Below are 15,374 nucleotides of genomic sequence, written 5' to 3' on the forward strand. Positions count from 1 at the left end.
ATTTAAAAATGTTGAACTATAAAGCTTAAGCTGCTCAAAACTTTTTATTTGTTTTATTTTTTACATAACTGAGGAGTTCTTAGTTCTTAGCATAAACTAAGTCCCCATGTTATAACCAAGTCATTCCTTTTGTTCTTGATGGAATGAAGCTGAACCAAAGTGTTGGAGGTTTTTTTGCACATAATTTAAGAGTTCAAGACTGAACGGAGGCTTATAGCTAGGTTACTGAGACATTAATTGATAAAGAATAACGAGCTTATGCTAGACATTAGAGCAAGTGTTTTAAACTAGTATAGCAGTTCTGTTTTTAAATTGATCGAGCTGGATCAAGGAGTTGATACCCGTTTTGTAAATAATTAATTAAGTACAGCCGAGTCAAAGTTTAAAGACCATATTATATACTACATGTATGGTTGGATTAACCCATTAAACCCGAGTTAAGAGTTAATGATCATGTAAAAGAATTACTAGATTACTTGCTAAATGGAGATGAAACTTGTTCCACAATAGAGGGGCCTTGTGGGAAAGAGTTTTAAACTCAAAATATTTGGGTTTGGAAGCCTTAGGTGAGGGTGGAGTGAGTTCCCATGAATTTATTTGGTGGAGAGATTTAAAATTGGTGTGTGGAGGGGAAGGTAGTGTGTGGTTTGAGGAATTGGTGGAGTGGAAATTTGGAAATGGAGCTAAAACTAGATTTTGAAAGGATAGGTGGTTAGGGGGTGAGAGATTCCAATATAAATTTGCAAGTCTGTTTGTTAACTCGGAACAAAAGGAGATGTGAAAAAAATGGATAGATGGATAGGAGGTAGGTGGGAGTGAAATTTAAATGGAAGAGAGATTGGTTTAAGTGGGAAAAAACTTTGGTTGAGGAGTTCAATTCTTTAATGACCAATGTGGTTATTCAAGGACTTGGAGAAGATTGTTGGTGTTGGAAACCGGAACCATCAAATTTGTTCATGATTAATTCATCATATTTAGCCTTACTCAATTTGAGAGTTGGGACACATCAGGATGAGATGTTTAAGAGTCTATGGAAAATTAAAATTCCACCAAAGGTCTTATTTATGATTTGGAGAGTCTTGTAAGATAGATTACCTACAAAGATTAATAAAAGACATGTCCAATTGAAAAATGGTGGGATTACATGCACTTTTTGTAACAATGATGAAGAAGATGCATACCATGTTATATTTTCTTGCGAGGTGTCACATGTTATATGGTGAAAATGATTTAAATTATTGGACATTTGCAGGATATTTCCTGCATGGGCCAAGGATCACTTTCGTCAAATAACACATGGCCTGCATGGAAAATTTCCAAACATGTGGTGAAAAATATGATGGTGCTTCATTCTATGGAATATTTGGTCTACAAGAAATAAGGTTATTTAATTTTGAAAGAGATACTTTGAAGGTGGAAAAATTATGGCAAAAAATTATGTTGGGAAAAAATGTAAATTATATTAAACCCAAAATGATACAATAATAAACGGGGCATACCCCGCAGTTAAAGAAAATCAAAAGTGTCCTTAATACAAGAAGACCTATATCAAGATGTTAAAATAAATGCAACAGGTACACTTGTCTATACATAAGAAACTTAATCTTGCTAATAACCTCTATTACAGAATCAGCTTGTTCCTAGATAGCCAAATATAGTAGACTGTAATTACTATAACCACGTAATTTTCCTTGAACACCTGATGTGGATCTGTCCCTAATTAAAGAGTCAGTAATGCTAAGTAGAATCCGAGAATAAAGATACATACAATTTTTTAGGGTCATTTTCTCTTTATAATTAAGATATAGGAAAAAAATTATCTTGACATAAAATAAAAAAAAATTAAGTTAAATGCTAGCACTCGAAACCAATTCTTAGCAAATGACAAAAGTGAACAACAAAATAATAATATTATATAACAGGAGAACCAGATAAACAAAGCAAAAGTTTAGGAACTTTCATCTTTCTCCGTCTCTCCCCTTTACAAAACCAAACCCCATTCCTCAAATCCATTCCACTCCCTCAAACTTGCCGCTTCAGCTTCCCTAACCCAGGCCCACCACCTCAAACACCGCACAACAACTCCCCCTTCCATAGATTTCAACATTGCACCCCAAACATCCCCCTTCGTTCTCGACACAGAAGCAGCCTCCATGGTCATGTGCGACGAAGATTCAGAGCAGCGATGCAACGAAGATTCAGAACTGAGAAGGGTTCGTGAAAAGCTGGTATAATTTTTTTAAAATTCTCATTTTGCCAATATGAAAGGACACGTGTTGAATAAAAGAATGAGGACAAAAGTTTATTTTCGATAGTCTATTATTTTATATAGATAGATATAGACATTACCGACCTTTCCTATAAGAGAAGTTACTACAAAAGTTAAAGAATTAGAAGAAATTTATGTAACTTTATAAAATTTCAAGGCCATTAATGTAATTTACTTAAGTATATCATTTACTTTTCTTTCTTCTATTTTTCTCTGAACCAAATAACGTAAAAATCTATCTATTTTCTCTTCCTTTCCATTTCTTTTTCTTCATTTTCTTTCCTAAATCAAAGCATAAAAGACAGCTGGGCCCCACTAGCCCTTCTATGTTTATTTCCTTCTCTATTTAAAACCAAACGGAGCAAGGATTGGATCTTGTACTCTTTTCCCTCCGCTCACTTTCGTTCGGCGGAGTTTCGTGGGTTTCAAACACAACCTACAAGATACGTTGCTGGCTTCATCCCCCAAGAGACTTTCCATCCATACCTATCTAGAAATGAGAACACCAAAGTTTCAAAAATGTATTACAATTCTCAAAAAATTAAACACAATTCAGATATTAACACGGGACTCCTTTAAAAAATAAATCACGATGTACAAAGTAGTAATTCTCTCATCATACTAACAGATTGAACAGAAAAGAAAATTTTCATTTAATAAAAACCAAGAAATAAAAAATTGAGAAAGAAATTGAAGGTGTAAGATGGGGGGGGATGATTTTTATCCCTTGCTGTCAACTGAGAAGCTATTATACTTTTACTCAGGAAGTGGGCAAGCAGCACGACATTTTCAAAAGCGCATTGCGCAGCAGTTGGTCTGCACCCGAAAATGAGGCAGCAAAGGCAGATTCTTAATTAACTCTATAAGAATGTACTAATATCTAAAATTTTCTTTCCTCTAACCATGTCCTTGAGGGCATCTTTCTGTGGTTTTGACAAGTCCAATGCATCACCTGCAGTGTGTTTCTTCCGCTTTGGCACTCCAATGGGACCAGACCAAGCTTGGAATGGTTCCTTTGAATAAGTATAGGAGGTTGAAGTAAAAGAGACATCAGTAGGAACAGTATCTGGATCAATGTGATGTGAAGATCCTAAAGGAAAACCAACTTGTCCATCTTGATGTGGTGGAGGAAACTTTTCGCTCTTGCTCTTGGCATTTGCATGAGTGATTAGACGTCTTCTCTGTTACACAAGAAATCATAGTAACAAATTTAATCTTTACTTTTGACTGGATGCATATTCATGCATATACTTTCTATTGTAAAATAAGAGTTCATTAGAACGCAACTAGCAATACAAAGAAATGGAGGATAAAATAAAATCCTTAAACAAAGCACAAAAAACAAAAACAAAAGAATCAGAAAACATAAAGATATTAACACAGGAGAGATCTTTGATCCCTCGGCATGTGTATCCTAAACAAACCATTTGTTGAATACCGAACTGAAACCATTACCAATGAACCTAATCAAAAGATATTGCCCCTAAACATGCAGATATCTAAGCAGTAAGCACTCCAGGATGGAAAAGAGATAAGCCCAAGCTGCTTCAAAAATTATCATGCATACAACCATTAAAGCTCATTCAGAAGTAAGATAACTATAAGCTTAACTGCGATTCAAATTACTATAGACAAATTCAGCAAAGTGTACCGGTACTTGAAACAAATTGAGCACTAAATCTTAATAATCTACTTGTTGAAAATGGTATTATTGGCACTTTGGCAGATACTCGTGTCAGCCTGAGACAGAAAAAAGTTCTGTTGCCAAATCCTGATTGTTCTTTCTACTAACTCTCAATCATTTCATTTAATTAAGCATTCTTGAAAGATATAATAATCTCAAAGCACATCTATTCGGTGGTTTTATAAACAAAGCAAAGCGTCTCTAGTATACTTGTGATTATTGATATAAGTACTCTTTTTGAACGTACATCAATATTGGATTGAAGCTCAGCATTGGCTTCAGGAGCAGGAAAAGCTTTTGCAGCACGATCACGTGTATGATGCTTCTTTGGACCATCAGCCTGAGCTTTGCCTGCAGCTCTTAGTCTGACCATTCATATACACAAAGTGTCTTAGACATAGTCAAATACAGTAGGATGGCTAAATTATAACTAGCAAACATTAACCAAAGAGACAAAAGGATTTTTTTTTTTCACTCTGATAATCTCTATAAATATCAGAGTGTGTTTGTTTGTTGTTAGAGTATATTTGTTAAATAATACAAGGTTACAAATTTCACTGAATAATCTTAAGTATATCAAATAGAATTGTGTAGGTAATATCAGGGTCAACACCCTACATTTACTCATTACAGTCCTTATATAAATATGCAAATACTTCTGGTACGCAGAAAGGAAACTTTAGAGCAGAGATACCTCCTCATTTCATCATCCCGTTGTTTAGCATCCATTTCCTTGCTTGGGGGATATTTTGGAAGACTTGAAGGATCGCAAGCATAAGGTTCTGTGGTAAAGAACTGCAGGATGTAGGAGCAGACAAACAAGGCAAATGTATGAGTTTGATTTTAAAAAGATTATCAAAACTCAACAATAACACCTAAATCAGATTTAAGGTAATTTCACTTTATCAATTCTTAGCTATTATGCATATATACCTATATTACATTCATTTTAGACCATCTACATACTTTATCATGAAGATCTAAGACAAGTCATCCATTCCATGCAGGAATTTAATTTAAGTTTAATTCCAAAAGAAAACACGATAAAGCAAATTGTTGAATCTACTCCAAGATAGGATTCTTATGGTTAAGATAGACACAGCTTAAGAGAGGAATATCAACTCTAGAAAATATTCCAGATTTAATGAAATATTTTCTTATAGTAGCAGGTTATTACATTCAAGCACATGGTTAGGATAAGATATCCAAAACAAGAAGCTGAAGAGACAAGCACTCAGAAGATTTATTGTCAAGATCAAAAGATTCATTAGCTATAATTTTTGTTAAGGATCATATAGCCTGATGAAAACAGGTTCCACATCAAGAGAATTATAGGGCTTCATGTAGCTCAATACGCAGGTTATTCATACATGTCACAAAACAGAGCTTCAAGTGTGTGTTTTAGACATCAAGGAAAATCCATATGCACAATGCACCATCAATAGAACAATCAAAGTGGTTTGACTATGAAATAATAAAACCAATAACAAGGCAGTACAAAATCTGAGAGTACCACACCAGTATTTTAATGACAAGAAGATCTGGAATTTTGAAAAGCCCACCTCACTTCTTAAAGCATCTGAGGCAGTTTTCCGTTCTACAGGATCAATTGCAAGAAGTGTATCGATGAGAGGTAGAGCAGAAGGTGGAAAATCTTTAAATGTCTCTCTTATGCGTCTCTTGTATGGCTCTAGTGGTTTAAACAAGGTAGCATTAGGCAAATTTGACTTCTTCCAATACTCATCGGAAGGTGAACCACATAGTTTGTATATCTTGTGCAATTGTTCCACCTATGCAAGTAAAGACTTAGAAAAAATCTATTTGTGATTTCTTATAACCATCAAATAAATGCAATTGGATATATCATTGAATCAAACTATGCCATGCAAATTTGAAATTTCGACAAACTATGCAAGAGATATTAGAACTAAACGTAAGATCCAGTGGTAGTATACCAATTAAAAAGGAACATTTTCTATAAACAGAGTATTTATACATTGTAGACAATGCAATTTGGTAGTTATTGATCCACATTTCATTTTCATAGAGATAACTGAAGCAAAATTACTATTAATATCCTTCTAATAACTAGCACCTCTCTATCTTCACAAAGGCATACGTACTATAAGACACAGATTCACAGAATTACCTAAGATACTTGTGACACTGAAAATCAGGAAAATGAAGAAAAATCATACAAGCCAACAAGATGAGATATGTGAATTGTTACCTCTGTACGACCAGGCATGATTGGCTTCCCAGCCAATAACTCTCCTAAAATACATCCGGCACTCCAGAGGTCTACACCCACACCATAATCTGTGGCACCAAGAAGCAACTCAGGAGGTCGATACCAAAGGGTTACTACACGACTAGTCATGGGATGCTTATTGTTTGGATCGAAAATAGAAGCCAGTCCAAAGTCAGCAATCTTAAGTGTTCCTTCATTGTCAATAAGAAGATTTGATCCTTTAATATCACGGTGAAGTACACGACGGTTATGACAGTGCTCAAGTCCTGATAGCAGCTGATGCATGTAACATTTTACCTGCAATGAAGACAGTATTTGGAGACATCAAATCCTACTCGAAAAGAAAATGTACCAATTACCAAATGATACAAGTAATTTTAAGGCAAACCTGATCTAACCTGAGGCTCTGTGAACCTGATTCCTGGGCTTGCAGCAAGTCCAGCCAAATCATGCTCCATATAATCGAACACCAAATACAAACTACAGGACATCCTTGACGTAACTAAACCTTGCAACTTTACAACATTGGGATGATCCAACCTTCGCAAAATAAGAATCTCTCTCGCCATGAATTTTACACTCTCAGGTTCCCAATTATCAAATCGAACCTTCTTTAGGGCAACAATTTTACCTGTCATCATGTCTTTAGCTTTGTACACATTACTATAAGTTCCTTGCCCAATCTAGACAGAAAAACAAGGAACCAAGAGAAGAGAATAAAATATAGTTAGAAGCAAACACCAGATTCTACACTACACAAGTTCATTTCACCCTACTAAACAATGCACTGATTCAATTCCAGTTAATTCTACTACAAACGAATTACAAACAGATCAATAGTCAATCATGAGTTTTACTTTTGACAACACTGGGTATATTGTATAAAATCTGCAGCAATGAACTTCAAACAAACCATATCAGCACATCCAGATAAGGAATGATCCAAGATTGTGAAATGCTTTTCCATTTCAAACACAATGCAATGCACACACCCAAATTAGAAACAAATCCACCCACCTTATCAATTTTCTCAAAGGTGTCGGCCTTTCGCGGAATCCAGCCACCGAGTGCTTCCCCACACACTGCAGTGAGCCACGGTGGCCACCCAGCTGCAACCTGCTCCCACCTCAAATGCTTTGGCGGATTGCTCAGCCTCGGATTCGCCTTCGATCTTCTCCTTTTGCCACGCTGCACCCCTTCACCACCTTTCTCCTTCTCCTTCTCACCATTCTGAACCTCTACCACCTCATCTTTGCTCCCTGACACTCCATCAACCTTCCTCTTACTCTCACCACTCAAATCCCTCTCCTCCTTCACATCAGAGATTACCCCCTTCGACACTTCCCTGCTAATCACACACCCCATTCCTCAAATCTAAGCTCCATCCATCCACATAGTATCCGATTCCTAATTACCTAAACAACCATTAACACGTTAATTAATCCAATCGGAAAAAAAACGATAATAAGATAAATGCACCTAAGCTTCACTATACGACAGAGAACGATTTCAATTCGAAATTAAAACTAAAATCGAAATCAGAAGCAAACCTGATGATGTTCACGATTTTCGAGCACAGCGAGATTCAGTGATCTGGTTGAGAGAGGAAAGTGAAATGAAAATTTATGAATGGGGTGCTCTCAATTTGGGGGGGAATTAAAAGAATTTAAAAAAAAATAAAATTATGGTGTGCTGCGAAGTGCAAAGACGTACAAGAAGAGTGAAAATTGGTGTCTGAAATGAGAAAGAGAAAGAGAGAGAGTGTGTTTGGACTTATGGTCTCAGACAAGAAGAAAAGGAAGAGATCTTCTTCCCATTCTGATTCTCACAAGTCAAATCCCAAACACAGCTTTTGTAGTGGTAGTCGTAGATGTATACATAGTTACATGCTATTATTACAGTCTCTAATATGTTTAATGTTATGTCTTCCTAAATTGACGGGTATTTACTTACTTCCTAGCTGTTTCGTAACTCCTAAGGCATGCCCAATTAATCCGTAATTCATAATCTTTTATAATTTTTCACTTTATTTATTGCGTTAGGAGGAGAAGGACACTGCTTTGCTTTTTCGTGTCTTCTTTAACAAAACTAGAAAATTTGTACATCCACTGTTTATCGTAGTAAGTAGTAAGTGGTAGCACATCCAAATGAGTGTATGTGTGGGCTATGCTGGGTGCTACGGGATAAGCCATCCCATGTGCTAATTATTATTATTGTTTTATTAAAGGAAACTCATTAATAGATCCAAACAGTTTTTACAAAAATATGTCAAACTAGTTTTTTTTTACTTTCTTTTAATTACTTATTTTATACACCTATTTTAACACTTCTTACCAAAAAAAAAAAATCTTTCTTACCAAAATAATACTATATTGTTGTGCATTGAAATAAGAACTTGGAGTTTGGCGTGAATTTCTCTTCCTTCAGCTCTCTCTTATTTTTCTTCTATTTCCTATGTTTATATGGTTAATTCTTAGTGTTAACATTGTTTTTTCAGTTTAATGTTGTTGGAACTTGAAAATTTCAATATAAAGAGTATTAAGGAAGTGACTTAAGTGCAAAACTCCGACACATGTAACTACTCTACATATAGTTTCAAGGAAGTTTGGATAATGATAGGTAGATACACCTCACATGTGACTAATGTTTATCTGGCTAATAACTGATCTCCAATTGTTACAATAAATGAAATTAGATATAAGTAGTTAATTTTCCTTTTGTTACAATTACAAGTAACTGATAATAAGTTAGCTAAAAAAAAGATCATAAGTAAATCATTGAGTAAATAATTTAGTTAATGAAAGTTATACAAGTATATATATTTAGCAGGACTCTCATGTTATCAGCTCTGTTGGTAGGAGCCTGAAATACGTAAGAATAACATGATTTTTTTTTCTCCTTTTGATGTTAGAATAGCAAGATTTGATCCTTACAAATAATGTTCGACATCACAACTTTTCTCCACATGCTATTGTTTTTTTTTTTTTTTTAATTTGATTATTATCCTATCAAAACATGATATTAAACTATAATCACAATTAGAGTGCTTATTTCATGCAACACTTTTTTATATAAAATATTTTTAATACAATGCTTTTATATAACATTTTTTTGTATGTAATGTCCATGTAAAAAAAATTATGCTATCAATTAACGAGAAATTAGTGTTAGTATATCTTTTAAAATAATTATTGGAAATATCAATAAATTTATCATAATATATTGTAATTAGATGATTGTATAAAAATGTTTTGTACTATTAATGCATATACTACTTACTCAATAATTATTCATATAATATTCTCTCTCTTTTTTTTTAATTTCTTTGTACATATTTTCTAGTTCAATTGCTTATCCCGGAACGGATGGTTAACTCTGTAACCCAGTCTTCTTACTGGATCGTCCTCCGGCCTAATTTGAATACATTCAATAAATTCTGGTGGAATATTTATATATATTATTTCTGTATTTCAAATTTATTGCTTCACATAAAATTATCAACGAGATGCCTATTTTCCCAGTAAATACCTGCAAAGGACCATATTATTTGGAAAGAACTACTAGACTTATTGATCTCTAATATGTATACTCAGTTACTCACTCATATTCTAAGATGGCCTAGCTCAGAGCTAGTTCTTGACACCTCTTTGTCTTCAGGCTTCAAATCTTCTTTTTCCTTGCTTTGGGACACCTCTGCCATGGATCTCCTTGGAGGAGCTGAGCAGACCGGGACCACTGATCGGATTCTCACAGCTGGTGCCATGAATAGAGGAGTAGGTGCTCTTATCATGCCAAACCTTTCAGAGGTAGGAATGCCTGGACTTCGTGGAGTTCCGGTTCTCAACCTTGATGCAGCATGCTGTGGTCTTGAACCCACAGATGAAGTAGGGCACATGGTTCTCACAATGGAGGATGATGCAGCAGCTGGTGGTCTAAAACTTCTGTTGGAACTTGCTTGTGAGTGTGCTCTGAGAACAGATGAGTCAATACTGGATGGGTTTTGCAGCTCAGTATTAACTGGTCTGATTACAGATCGCGTGCTCCAATGAGAATCACATTCAGTTTTCTCACAGTGTTCTCCTACCAGCTCAGCATTTCTACTTCTGCCTCCAGAGCCACCATGCTTCTGAATCTCATCCTCTGGAGCTGGTGTTAGGACTCTAGTTTCATTGCTAAAAGTGCAAACTGGGGGATCTTCTGTTTTTTCTTCTTGTATCTCTCTGATGGTTAGTGTTGACCTGCCCGTGTTTAACTCGGGAACAATTTGGTTTGAAGAGTAAAATGAAGGGTTTGATGTAGCAATTGATAATTTTGGTCCTAGAGGAACTGATGCTAACTCTCGAGCTGGAAAATAAAGGCAGTGGTCTGGCTGGAAAACGGATTGCATTAACGGATAAATCTCTGGAGTAGATGGAATAATTGGTTGAATGGTTAGTTCCAATAGACGATTTTGCTGCTGCATAATTTGTTGTTGCTGCCAAGTCTGATATAGAGCCACCTCTGGCGAGAAACTAGAGATTCCACAATGCCATTGCATAGGATACAAGTCTGCAGTTGACTGAGTAGACACCAAAGAGGTTGTAGTGGACTTTTGCCATCCAAGTTGACTATCACTTGTGGAGAAGTTCTTTGAACCAGATGGGTGTAAACTTGCAAGGACCCCAGCGATGATTACTTGCTCCTGTTCTTCATTTGCTTTAGACTCTCGAGAAAATGAAGATGAAGTTGAAGAAGATAAATGGTGCTCTGACACTAGAAATAAATTTAAAACAAATAGATTATAAAGTTGTTAAGTCCTGGCAGGAAAGGCAGAAGCATGTTATAAAGAAAAAAAAAAAGGTATGCTGAAAAGAAGACAAATTGAGGTAGACACCAAAAAAATGTGCATATAAAAAAGATATGATTACAGAAGCAAAATGCCCACATTTTCTCAATGCAGACCAAGCAGCCATTGCAGCATTTTTCTGAGCCTGTTTCTTGGTCCTAGATGGGTCTCCAGTAAAATGCATTCCTGCAATCTCAACGCTACATGAGAAGTTAGGACCATGACCTGGTCCAGAACGAATGGTTGTATAAACAGGAAGATTCAGTCCAGCTCTATGAGCAGTTTCCTGGAGCAAATTCTTGTATACTCCTGTTTCATCCTGTCAATATCCAAATAAAAAGGAGTATATTAAAAAAAATCTGCATTGCAATGAAAGGAATTTAATAGAAGTGATGAATATGATTCATCTAACTCCTCCCCCACCTAAAAGAGAACAAGAAAAAGGAAAAAAAATGGAGAGCTCTACAATTAAATGCAATGAGCAAAAAATTCAGCATTCTTTATTTAGATTCCTAACACTGGGGGTATAGTTCTATACTTCTATTCTTAATCTGAAAGTCTTTCTGTTCATTTATCCTACTAGGTAATAAAAAGTTGAATTCAATGAATCAAACATCCTCTACATCCTTGGGAGGAAAAAGTATAATACTTTAAATAAGATAAAAAAAAGGGAACTACAAAATTAGAATACATTTGTATTCATTTATCCTACTTGGTTGTAAAAAGTTAAATTCAATGAATCAAACATCCTCTACATCCCTGGGAGGAAAAAGTATAATACTTAAAATAAGATAAACAAAAAGGGAACTACAAAATTAAAATACATTTGTATTGCACTTTTCATCAACAACAGGATTGGGAAATGCAGTGAAGACCTAAATGGCAATGCATGTTTGGCCTTGATGTTGGTTGGTTAGCATGTTTGCCCTTCAAAGATAGAGGCACAAGTTGATATTTAACCCATGAAGAGTGTTACAGGGTGAAAGCTAAACCTGGAAATTCAGCTAACGAATGTTGATGCATGATCTAGACAACAATGATAAGTTAGGTTAGGGGGACCAGGCAGGTATTGATTCTTAAAAACTGGGAACTGAACACATAAATAATAGACATAAAACCATGAAGAAGTTAACTCTAACTTTACATATTTGATGCAGTGATGCCAATACAAAAGGGTCAAGCAAAGAAGTGCCCCAAGGGCACCGATTAAAAACATTAGAACACCTTATTAAATGCTTCTAATTACCTCAAAAGTATGTGTTCAATGATTTTCGCATTTCTGATACGATAAATGCTTCCTTTTCCACCATAAATTTTCTACTTTTGTTTCTTAAGGGCACTGGTTAACATTTGCCCACACAAAAATCAATATTACAATATTGAATATTCTTATAGGAAGAATTGTTTTTCCAATAATTGACACAAAAAGGGGGAGCATACAATAATTTTGTTCCAATATTTCAAGATCAGAAGCGTTACACATCAAATGACAATTGATAAGCCATTGTGCACTTGACAAGTCAACCAGGTGTTTACAATTTTGATGACAGAAAGAAACATAACTGAAATCTAGGAAAGGGGGATGATGAAAAATTCCCACTTGCTCACCAGAACTCTTGCTGCCAAAGCTCCAGAGGGACCTCTTTTTGCAATAGTGTTAAGAGCCACCTCAGCTGCTGCATGTTCTGCCTGTCTAAGAGTAGAGCAGAATGTAGGGCTTTCAAAGGTCTCTCCATTAAAATTGACAGTTGCTTTAAAACGAGGAGCATGATCTGGCCCTTCGCGAATGCATGAGTAGGCTGGCAAATTAAAACAACTTCTTTGAGCCAATTCTTGCAACCGGTTCTTATACATGTCTGCAAACAAATAAAAAGTTAAAAAAGGAATTTAATTTTTTATAATTTAAGATGGAGGAGAGGGAAGAAGAAGAAAACTTCAGTTATTCTAGCAAACATTTCTGTGGATGAATAGTTTACTCCACAACCATTACAATCCCAGTGCTGTAATAAATAAACATGATAACAATACTGAGTGAGAAGGGGGTAAAAATTGATCACATAATATGCCATTACACCAAAGACCAATCATATTCTTATTCTTCATTAACACCAAACTCACTTGATTAGTGTGCTTATGTCAACACCAGAAATGCTAGCAGCAGACTCTCTAATATTCTCTCTTGAACACACTTTCTACCATTAGTCGAAATTTATTGGAAATCACAAAAAGTCACGAGGCTCACTAATGGTTTTCAGTTTTCAATAAATTTTAATGCAGAGAATATATTTGAAAGAGAGTATCAAATAGTGTACTGCTAGCACTCCTTGTGTCAACACACTATTAGATAGGCAATCTGAGGATTAATTCCGCAAACTAACAAAAACTGAGCAATGTTTATAACGGGACTTATGAACTGATACTATTGATAAGCTTAACTAAACAACAAAAATAAAGCTCTTAACATCCACTAATCGAATCCATTTCTATATAAATTCGGTTTTATTGACAGTACAGGAAGTTCAGATGTTTTCTGTAAATTCCAATAAACTTTTCCCGGAATAATTTATGTACCTAGTTCCAAATAAATGCTAAACGTAAAATCACAGTGACATAAAGAAACTTTCGAAACCCCTAACAGTAAGTACCTGAACAGTTAAAGAATGAAACAGAACTTGTCTAATATTTACTCAGCATCTACCAAAGAACCCAGCGGAGCAATATTCACCACGATCAAACCCATTAACGACAAATTCATAAGAAAACAGCTCAGAAATTGCATTGATAAAACTAAAAGAACGGTTACAGATAATAAGCAAAGAATGCAAGGAGCACCGAATGAATCAGACCTTTTTTTTTATCAAGGCCAAGGGTAGTGTGAAAGAAAGGATCTGAGGCAGAAAATGAAGTCTAAAAGTAATAGAGAGCGTCTAAATCTTTGGAGTTTTCCATTGGAGAAAAAAGTGAAGAAGGAGACAGAATAATAAAAGTAACAGTAAAGTGGGATTTATTAGCTACAGAACAGAACAGCGATGTTGTATTTGCGTGCCGGTTTTCTGCCTGGGGAAACAAAAGCATAAGCTGTATTTATGGTTAAGCTAACATTCATTCATGGTAACTGTTTATCCTGGTTTAAAAGTAAAATTAAGTCATCAATACTGCAATAGTTTGAAATTAAAAAAAAATATATATCTTTGAGGAATTTTTTTACCCCCATTTGAAGATAATTTTGATGATTTGGATCTTACGGACTCAAGATTAGAAGATTACTCAAGACTAATTACTTAAAGTTACTTATCGATTACACATCAATAAAACTCTTACATCAAAGATAAAAGTTGAACTCATGTTCTCATAAGATTTATGAGGAAATATTTTAAATAAATGTTTATTATAATTTAGAATTTAATTCTAATATTTTTATCATTCAAAAAATAATTTAATTTGAATATGAAATTGTAAAAGTTTTAGTTTATTAATTTTTATAATAATTATTTCAAAAATTACCTCAAATTAGTTGATAATGTAAAGTTTATACTAATAATATTAATTGTTAAAATAATGTTTCTAATGTATATTTGTAAAAAAAAATTATTAGTTCTTAAACTAATGTTTTAAAAACACTTGATGACGGTATCTTTTAGGAAATATTATATTTTTTGTATAAAAAAAAAGAGGGTATAATTTACTTTTAGATTGAGTAGGATTCTCAATAATATGTTAAGATTGCCAGTAAAAGCGCACCAGAAAATTATAATACAAACTTGAACCACAAACAAAAAAATTGTTACATGGGAAAGAATAACCACAAACAAATTTACTTTTTATTATATCTTGTTTCAGCAATTCTTCTTACAGGAAGCCCATAAGAATTACTAGTATATATTAAAAAAAAATCATCAGTACATTACCAATGGGGCTTCCTGTTGGGGAACATGTTTGAGACACTTCCTTAAGTTGGAAACAGTTCACGCATCTATCACATTGGTGCCATGTATCATGATGAGAAGAGGGACCAAGAAGATATAAAAAAAAGAAGAGGGACCAAGAATTTTTAAGAAAGCAAGTTAATATCTCTTACTTCATCGTGAAAGTATAATGAAAAATAACAACAGAATTAACAATAATAAAATTTTGATAACAACCTCATATTATAATAAGTGCTTGTATGAATTGACCAGAGGCATGACCAATAAGTCACCAAGGACCGCTGCACCAGGGCTCGCCCTCAAGCGAATCAGGTTTGTTAAAAAAATTAAAATTAATCTTTTTAAAGTTTAAACAAACTAGTCTATTATTTATTCTGAAATTAAACTTTTATTTTAAAAAAATAAAATAAAGTGGGGGC

The 15,374-nt window shown here is 34.5% G+C and overlaps 2 protein-coding genes across 4 annotated transcripts; both read right to left on the minus strand.

The window, feature by feature from the left end:
- Positions 1-1,440: 1,440 nt before the first annotated feature.
- Positions 1,441-8,095, minus strand: LOC100790750 (probable serine/threonine-protein kinase At1g54610). 2 transcript variants are annotated; one of them, XM_003554633.5, is made up of 8 exons: positions 7,755-8,093; positions 7,222-7,619; positions 6,603-6,887; positions 6,184-6,501; positions 5,516-5,743; positions 4,648-4,748; positions 4,201-4,318; positions 1,441-3,450 (listed from the first exon to the last, which is right to left on the minus strand). In XM_003554633.5, the coding sequence occupies exons 2-8, from the start codon at positions 7,567-7,569 to the stop codon at positions 3,130-3,132; spliced, it is 1,719 nt and encodes a 572-aa protein (XP_003554681.1). In that variant the 5' UTR covers positions 7,570-7,619; positions 7,755-8,093; the 3' UTR covers positions 1,441-3,129. The 2 variants fall into 2 exon arrangements, with proteins under 2 accessions (XP_003554681.1, XP_006604832.1); XM_006604769.4 differs by lacking the exon at positions 5,516-5,743 and having other exon boundaries at positions 7,755-8,095.
- A 1,534-nt stretch (positions 8,096-9,629) lies between these two features.
- Positions 9,630-14,096, minus strand: LOC100820350 (double-stranded RNA-binding protein 2). 2 transcript variants are annotated; one of them, XM_014772143.3, is made up of 4 exons: positions 13,877-14,096; positions 12,638-12,887; positions 11,129-11,348; positions 9,630-10,956 (listed from the first exon to the last, which is right to left on the minus strand). In XM_014772143.3, exons 2-4 carry the CDS (start codon positions 12,881-12,883, stop codon positions 9,806-9,808), a joined length of 1,617 nt encoding a protein of 538 aa, XP_014627629.1. In that variant the 5' UTR covers positions 12,884-12,887; positions 13,877-14,096; the 3' UTR covers positions 9,630-9,805. The 2 variants fall into 2 exon arrangements, with proteins under 2 accessions (XP_014627629.1, XP_003553745.1); XM_003553697.5 differs by having other exon boundaries at positions 12,638-12,885; positions 13,675-14,096.
- Positions 14,097-15,374: the final 1,278 nt, after the last annotated feature.

Source organism: Glycine max, chromosome 19 (assembly GCF_000004515.6).
Source record: "Glycine max cultivar Williams 82 chromosome 19, Glycine_max_v4.0, whole genome shotgun sequence".
Lineage (NCBI taxonomy): Eukaryota > Viridiplantae > Streptophyta > Magnoliopsida > Fabales > Fabaceae > Glycine > Glycine max.

Bases quoted from the DNA above. Each gene is read 5' to 3' on its own strand.
- LOC100820350 (XM_014772143.3), bottom strand. From the start codon at position 12,883: ATGTATAAGAACCGGTTGCAAGAATTGGCTCAAAGAAGTTGTTTTAAT. The intron at 11,349-12,637 runs GTGAGCAAGTGG...GGATATTGACAG, and splicing joins CTTTGGCAGCAAGAGTTCTG to GATGAAACAGGAGTATACAA. The intron at 10,957-11,128 runs GTGGGCATTTTG...ATTTATTTCTAG, and splicing joins TTGGTCTGCATTGAGAAAAT to TGTCAGAGCACCATTTATCT.
- LOC100790750 (XM_003554633.5), bottom strand. From the start codon at position 7,569: ATGGGGTGTGTGATTAGCAGGGAAGTGTCGAAGGGGGTAATCTCTGAT. The intron at 4,749-5,515 runs GTGGGCTTTTCA...TACATCCTGCAG, and splicing joins CAGATGCTTTAAGAAGTGAG to TTCTTTACCACAGAACCTTA. The intron at 4,319-4,647 runs GTATCTCTGCTC...ATGAATGGTCAG, and splicing joins CGGGATGATGAAATGAGGAG to ACTAAGAGCTGCAGGCAAAG.